The sequence below is a fragment of the Siphateles boraxobius genome, unplaced genomic scaffold, assembly GCF_051911475.1.
Source record: "Siphateles boraxobius isolate OS27281-9 unplaced genomic scaffold, OSU_SipBor_1 1, whole genome shotgun sequence".
Taxonomy (NCBI): Eukaryota; Metazoa; Chordata; class Actinopteri; order Cypriniformes; family Leuciscidae; genus Siphateles; species Siphateles boraxobius.
Window position 1 is genome coordinate 8,243,925 of NW_027508699.1, and position 8,376 is coordinate 8,252,300.

The 8,376-nt window shown below is 38.0% G+C and overlaps 1 protein-coding gene across 2 annotated transcripts; it reads left to right on the forward strand.

Moving 5' to 3' along the window:
* Positions 1 to 762: 762 nt before the first annotated feature.
* On the forward strand, positions 763 to 6,033 carry adipoqb (adiponectin, C1Q and collagen domain containing, b). Of its 2 annotated transcripts, XM_077194291.1 has the most exons (4): positions 763 to 872; positions 1,176 to 1,471; positions 2,353 to 2,886; positions 3,085 to 6,033. In XM_077194291.1, exons 2-4 carry the CDS (start codon positions 1,177 to 1,179, stop codon positions 3,087 to 3,089), a joined length of 834 nt encoding a protein of 277 aa, XP_077050406.1. In that variant the 5' UTR covers positions 763 to 872; position 1,176; the 3' UTR covers positions 3,090 to 6,033. The 2 variants fall into 2 exon arrangements, with proteins under 2 accessions (XP_077050406.1, XP_077050395.1); XM_077194280.1 differs by lacking the exon at positions 3,085 to 6,033 and having other exon boundaries at positions 2,353 to 3,029.
* Positions 6,034 to 8,376: the final 2,343 nt, after the last annotated feature.

The window sequence follows — 8,376 nt, forward strand, 5'->3', positions numbered from 1 at the left end:
TGAAACCGAGATCTCACATGAATAATATGTATTTTAATGCTGACAGTTATAAATTACAGGCAATTACAGAAATTACAATCTACTGAAACAATACAATTCAATAAAGTCATAAAATGCACAACTTTGGATTTAACACTTCTGTAATTATAAACAATTTATTACTTATTATTTCATTTAGACTAGTATTCTCTGTATTTCTGTTCATGAAAATACAATGGTTTTGAGCAGTGTTGAATGCAAATTCAGTGCGGTGTCATAAAATGTCGATAAACTTGACATGACACTCGATAATTCTGTTTCTCTCACTCATATAGAATTTAAATGGTAACACAATAAGGTTAATTAGTTAACATTATTTAACTAATACCTTTGTTAACATGAAATAAGAACGAAGAATACTTCAACAGCATTTATTAATCTTAGTTAATATTAATTTCAACTTTTACTAATACATTATTAAAATCAAAGGTTGTATTTATTACATTAGTAATTAACTGTGAACTAACATGAACAAACAATGAACAGTTGGATATTTATTAACTAACATTAACAAAGATGAATAAATACTGTAACAAATGTATTGCTCATTGTTATTTCATGTTAGTTAATACACTAACTCATGTTAACTAATGAACCTTATTGTAAAGTGTTGCCAGGGTTAATAACTATAGCAGAGATGAAGCCCTTCTTTAGAATCAGATTGAATTAAGTGGCCTGCTGTTCAACAAGCCATAAATACATTTAGACTTGGATAAATATAGTTCAGAAAGCCCTCAGTGATGTCAGTACATTTCCAACACAGGCAGTTGCGTCGCTCAGTGGCTGTTCTTGCTGTTCTGTGCTTTTGGGACAAACACAAACATACAAACCAGGTAAGAAAGACAGTTTTTCATAACATTGCTTTAATAAAGTGCCTCTATATGAGTAAAGAAAAGGTCAAACATGTTTGTTTTGACATGGCACTAAAATGTTTTGACATTTCCAAAGCCAATTGCTTCAAGCATTTAGGTATTAGGGATTAGGTTATAATATTGTGTTGTACAATCTTCAACAAGTCAAACAATTTACAAGTTGTGAAGTGTGACAACTCAAGTGTCATGTAAGACGTATAATACATAGTTTTTGTAGCAGGATAACATGTTTTTTTAAATTCTTGAATATATTTTTGACATCAGTATGACTCTACTCTGGAAGATATTATTGGGAATCCTTCTCATTGGACGACTTGGTCAAGGTCAAGACCTATTAGAGGAAGATTTGGAGCAAATAGCAATGGATGAAGGGGCCGAGGAGGGAGGAGAGGAGGTGGATGAGCCTGAGGGTCCAGGGACAGATGTCAGTCAACCTGATGACAGACAGCCATGTGCCATGTGGATGGGAGGCGTTCCTGGCACACCTGGACACAGTGGAAAACCTGGGAGAGACGGCAGAGATGGACACGATGGACCGAGGGGCGAGAAAGGAGATAAAGGTTAGAGTAAACTCTCTTTACACAGTTTGGAACTTTGCTAACTTTGGAACTTCACCTCTAAAATCCCATTCAGTCTATGATGACCTCACAAATAGCTTGTTACACAAAGCTAGTAGAACAAACTCTGAGTTTCAAAGTTGGTTTAGAGTTTACAAAACCAAACAAATCCAACCTGGTTTAGAGCAGGTTCAGCGGTTTCACAACACTCACTTTAAACATTCTCTGTCAACTCCAGAGTTTCTGATACAACGAACAGCCAATCACACCAAACATGTTTGATTTACTCCTCGCAAGAGAGATTAAGAGATTTTTATGAAAATTTACAAGTCAAGAAAAACACTGCTGCTGCCATGAAAGTCTGCGAAAGCAGCTGAAAAAAAATATCAGACTGCATTAATGAGAGTGAATCAACTGAATTTATTTAATTAATAATTTATTTTGTTTATTTTGTTATCTTAAAAGAAAACGTGTAAATTATTCAATGTAAGCTTTATTTGCCATGTACAGAGTGTCTATTTACTGTAAGCTAAGTGCAAATAGCCCACTTTGTTGCCAAAGACTGTTTACACTAACTTTGTCTGGTTGGACCAGACAAAATTACATAAGAAACCTGTCTATTAACAGAAGCAGCAACGTGGAGAGTGAGGTGCGGTAACTTTTCCCAGTGCATAACAGAACAGAAAGGCATTTATTTTAAATAAAAATAAAGAAAATATTTGAAAAGTGAAAATAAAGTGCCTTATTGGTATGTAATAGAAGTGTTTATCGGGTAGGGTAGGGTATAGGTTTTGGCCCACAGTACATATGAATCTTCTGCTGTCACAATCAAGTTGGTCCAGTTATACACCAGCAACAGTACATAATGTCTCTGTTTTTTGTAGGTGAAGCAGGTGAGAAAGGTGATCCTGGACAGAAAGGGGATGTCGGTCCAGCTGGACCAAGAGGCTTTCCTGGGAACCCAGGTCTGAAAGGAGCCCGTGGGGACAGTGCCTTGTCTTACCATTCAGCCTTTAGCGTTGGTCTCAAAGAACTTGTTCCCGCCACCAACGTGCCAATCCGCTTCAACAAGTTCTTCTACAACGACCAGCACCACTATGATGATGTTTCCGGAAAGTTCCGCTGCGTTCTGCCAGGGGTGTACTTCTTCACTTATCATCTGACCGTCTACACTAAAGATGCTAAAGTCGGTCTCTACAAGAATGACAAGGCTATCATGTTTACCTATGATCAGTACCAGGAAAGCAATGTGGACCAAGCATCAGGTTCTGTTATCTTGCGTTTAGAGGCAGAAGATGAGGTATGGCTGCAGGTCTATGGAGACGAGGGCTTTGGGGGAGTGTATGCAGATAATACTAACGACTCCACCTTTTCTGGTTTTCTCCTGTATCCTGCTATTCCTACTCCTGCACAGAGACGTTGACAAGATCCTAAATCAGGAGTGTCAGACTCAGTTCCTGGAGGGTCACATCCCTGCAGAGTTTAGCTTCAACCCTAAGGAAACCCACCTGATCTACATAATCAAGTCCTTCAAGCTTATTTGAAAACTACCGATATGTGTGTTGAAGCAGAGTTGGGACTAAACTCTGCAGGACTGTGGCCCTCCTGGAACTGAGTTTGACACTCCTGTAAAATTAATTTGTTTGGCAATTTTAGTAAGTGCTTTTTTACTCCCCCGATGTAGCGAGTGCAAGTGGGAGATGTGCTGCAGTTTGCGTGACATTTGAAATAATTTGTATTGATAAGTCTACAGAGCTTTGGACATAATGAATCTGCTTTTTTTTCTGGAATGCTTGTGTGATGATGTGAATGTTAAAGTGTCTCTGCTTTTCCATAATAACTGAGTGCCAAATGACTCGAATTTGCTGACAAGTTGCAGAAAAAGTCAAGTAAAAAAAAATAAACCCTCGTAAAGTAAAAAATATATATATATATCTGTTACCAGACCAAGTGAAAATGTTTTGAAATGTTTCATAAACTTCCATGCTTGTAATTTAGCACTAGGCAGTCAGCTATACCTTGGACAGTGATTTTAGTTATTATATTGGGGAACATTTTATTTAGATGGTTCTCTTTAGACATTCTGTTGACTAAAAGGAACATTGCACATGCCAACTATGTCTCATGATTAGAGGACTAGTTGTTTACTACTAGACTGTCTGCTTAATATCTACTAAAACTTTATTTTGATGATCCCCCAACAGATATTCTACTTAGTAGCCTATTAGTAACTTTGCAAGTACCTGTCAACTTACTCTACTAAACTTAACCCCTTATTCTACTAACCCTACTCCTAACAGTCTTCTAATACTGAACTAATACTCTAATGAGAGATAAGGTCCTTTCACACTGAGCGTGATTAAACAGCGTGAATATACGTCGGAATGACGCACTTGAATCGAAACAATAGATCCTTAGAGCTATTCACACCAGGTGGATCAATCGCAGCGCGACAAAGCAAGATCTTTTTTTGCCTAGTGTGTCGAACATACTTATTCTCTCATATTCTTTATACAGATTATCATTTTCTATTAATTTTCCACTGAATTATGCGATCTAAAGAGCTTAAAACAGCGTAGAGAGCGCTGTTTTCTTCCGTCCGTGTCAGTTATGACTCAAAGTCAAGAGCTCATTTGGTCTAGATCATAATCATAACTCTTGCCCTTCTGACGACATTGTGCGGAACTCAGAACGAGGAAATGAACACAGTTACGTACATAAACAACCAAGAGAAACATTTTTACTGATAAAACATGAAGGCAGATAAATATTACGACGATATATGCTCTGTATGTTTTCATGCAGCTCGGGGTATTTTTATAACAGTAAGGAATGAGAAATGCTTATATGAAAAATGCCAAAAAATCCACTTTAGATTGCAGTCTGAAGTTATTACAAACACTCCATGATGGTTTCGGTGTATTATCAAACTTTATTTTTCTTAATTTACTGTTGTATGTTGTGCCCGCTATGTTAGCCAAATGGGAAAACATGAGAAAACATACATGAGGAAAAATGTATTCTCGGTAAGCGCCACCTATCGTGCAGGTGTTTTGCGTTCAGTGTAAAAGCTCAGTTCGTCAGCGATTCGCTTAACTTTGTCGCGCTCAGTGTGTATGTATTCATGTATGAATATGCTCTAAGTTTATTTATTTATTCATTCAGTAGGTCAGCATTGCTATTTTTTACACACACTAAACTGTTAAGCTTTTGGAATTGAGTGCACTCAAAAATGTTCACTATATGGTTTCTGACACAGCTACAAATGGCTGTCCCCTCAAATAACAAATTGCCTCAAAACCATTTCACCTGTACTGAAAATCAAACAATGCTTTCAGATACACAGCCAGTCAATATATAAACACTGCAGATCATTCATTAGACATCCACTAGAGCATGGTTACGGGGGGAAATCATTTTGTATATTGTAAATAAATTTTGCAGCTACATAAAAAAAGTATAGTTGGCCTACAGTGAAAATATTCTAAACTGTATGTAGGCTACTGCAAGTATGATATTGTATGAAATATTGTATAGCATTGAATGTCTGTATATTCAGAACTTGCATACTGTAAAAATGCAATAGTCCAAAATTCAAAAGCCCAAAAGGACAAAGAATTTTTTTCAAATGAAAAGCATCTTACAATACACTCTTCCTCCTTGTCCACCACCTCTTACACTTCCTCCTCTCCTTCCTCCTAGAGCAAAATGTGTGTTAGTGAGCGAGAATGTTTAGAGTTTTGCAAAAAGGGTGCATGATATATGATATTTGCAAATGGTGTTTAACTGCCTGAACTTGTTTAAGGTTTTGCAGGAGTGATTTGTTCAACAAATTGGTTTGGGCCATTGAGAATTTGATTCAGAGAATAGGGTTTAGTGTTTTAGCAGTTGTGAAAAACGGTAATGCACATCCAGTGTTGAAGTTGAATCTGTATTGGTCTGCATGCAGTGAATGGAGTCTTCCATTGGCCACAGTCCAGCCCTAGCAGTTGTTGCATGGCATGTTCTAATTTTAAGAGTGTATTTTTAGTCTAATTGATGGGAACACTGGGGAGAAAAAATATCTCTTTCTAAGACCTGGCTCTAATTCGCAAGATGAATTTAACTTTGCTTAAACACTTTACCTATAAATTATTTTCTGTCATTATTTACTCTCGTTCTCTTATATTGTTCCAAACTTGTATGTCTTTATTTCTTCTGTGGGACATAAAAAGAGACATTCAGAATTTACTTGTCAGTCTCTTCCAAGCAATTACAATAATGATTTTTTTTTTTTTATATAAGTTTGAAAGCTCCACTCTTTGTTCTTAAATCGTATCAAAAACAATTAGTTCGTACTTCAAAATCCCTCTGAGAAAATGAAGTCATGTATAGTTTGGAAGAACATGAGGGTAATTAAATGATGATGACTTTCATTTTTGACTTATTCTCTTTACTTGCTGTACTATTTCAATATGATTTAGTGAATAGCTGGAATGTCTGTTTATTTGGATTTATGTTTCTTGATTGCATTAACTGGGATTAACTAGGCTATATAAATAAATGATTGAACATTGAAATATTAATATGCGGGATGTTTCTGGAATGATATACTGGTGTAATATGAGTAGTGCAGATTAGAAATCGCCCTCATGTCTGGACCAGTCTGTGACCTTCCAACACACACACACACACACACACACACACACACACGCACGCACGCACGCACGCACGCACGCACGCACGCACATACACACACACACACACACACACACACACACACACACACACACACACACACACACACACACACACACACACACACACACACACACACACACACACACACACACACACACACACACACACACACACACACACACAGGTTTGTTTTGCTATCCTTGTGAGGACATTCCATTGGCGTAATGGATTTTATACTGGACAAACTGGACTATCCCCTTACACTGCCCCTATCCCTAAACCTACCCGTCACAGGAGACATTCTGCATTTTTACATTTTCAAAAAACATTACTTAGTATGATTTATAAGCTGTTTTCCTCATGGGGACCGCTGGCTGGTCCCCACAACGTAGGTGATCTCAGGTTTTACTATCCTTGAGGGGACATTTGGTCCTTGCAATGTAATATAAACAAGAACACACACACACACACACACACACACACACACACACACACACACACACACACACACACACACACACAAACACATTGGGTTTCAATGTTTTATGGCAACTTTCCATAGACATAATGGTCCCTTCCAAGGGAAATCATGCTGCGTCGTATAACAACTCTTTGGGGAACACCTCCAGTGTGACAGCATCTGAAACATGTGTAAAACCAGTCCAATTCTGATTGGCATTGCATTGTGAAGTAGCTTGTGACCACGGAGGCTACAATTGTAAGCCGGCACAAAACAGCGTCAGCTTCTGTTCTTCAGCAAGCACTCTGTGTGTGTGGGAAACTGTCATTAAACGTTGTTCATCCTATTTGACGTCGCTTTGTTTGACGAGGCGGGCCAGGTTCGCGTTCCTCTCAGTTTGGGACCGGGGTCTTCTGAGCCGCCGCGGAATCTTAAATCTTGGATGTGGAGACGGCTTTGGCCCTTTATCTGCAGGTTCCAGGTTTCATGTTCGGGATACGGAAGCCTCCGCTTTGAGCTCTCCAGTTCTGAGGAATGCTACGAATGAGGAGCCGGTTGAGGTTGTGACTCGTGCGGTAGCAAAACTTAACATCAAGTGTCCACCGGAAAAGCAGGAAATGAAGAGAAAAGCAAGCTAGGTGAACGCTTTCTGTTGACCCGAGCACAACCTCAGCATCAGACAACAATATGCTTAAAACAGAGAAGTTTTTCCTTTGAGTTTTGCGCGAACAGATGACACCATTGTCAAAACAATTCCCACTTACACAAATCTGTGAAAACGACTAAAAACGCTGTATTCTGCTGCCAGGCCATTAGATGGCGATGAAACACCATAGACTGAACATGTAAGACGCATAATTGTCTTCAGAGATTTGCGTTTTTGCTGTTTACACAGAGACCGTTTTCAAAACAATCTGTTACGGTAATTTCTATTATCACTGTAAAGTTGAAACACTCCATACTGTTAAAAGCGCTTTATAAATGAAGGTGACTTGACTTGACAAAAACTTTCACTTTGATACCCGTTTTCAATAGTTTGCATTTTCAGGCACCCAAAACGCCGTTGTCGTGTAAACGAACGGCCAAAACGCATAAAAAGTTTTATGTTTTTAGTTAAACTAGTTTTTAGTTAAAACTAAAGTTTAAAGTTTTTAGTTAAACATATATGCAAGGCATATATGACAACGAGTTGTGCTGGTGCGTCCATATTAATTGGGATGCTAATGAGTAATCGGCAATAAATTAATTGTCGATAATAACACAGATTAAGCAAGGTCAAGCACGTGTGCATGCTACTCAACTGCGAAACACGTAAAGCAGACACGTGGAAAAAGGAAGGAGTGTGCCGGAGTTATGTTTGGGGTCCTTTTATGTTTAAAGGCTAGAGTTACACCTTCATGACTATAAGTTTACGTGTGCATTCGCAGCATTTTTTTTGTGTGTGTAAATATAAGTTAATAATGTGTTTATTTAGTGTAGGGCTATATATATGATTCATCTCAGATATGCATTTGGTTAAGAATTAACGCGGGTTAAAGAACACCGCTGATCATCTTCAGCTTCAGCGCATGCTACAGCAATGCATGACTAATAATAACTGTGATTAGGACTGTCATATTACATAACATTATAAAGAGAACACTATTGTAATAAAACGTTGTGAATTCATTGAGTTTAGTTGCTGTGTTGTTCCAGTAAGAGCTCATCATGATTCATGTTCATGATCTGTGTTCTCGAGCCACCAGGCACTGTTTTGTTCAAATGACCC

What these genes read in the sequence shown, in the direction of transcription:
- adipoqb (XM_077194291.1), top strand. Translation starts at nt 1,177, where the DNA reads ATGACTCTACTCTGGAAGATATTATTGGGAATCCTTCTCATTGGACGA. An exon ending in GGGCGAGAAAGGAGATAAAG is followed by an intron (nt 1,472 to 2,352) that starts GTTAGAGTAAAC and finishes TGTTTTTTGTAG; the next exon opens with GTGAAGCAGGTGAGAAAGGT.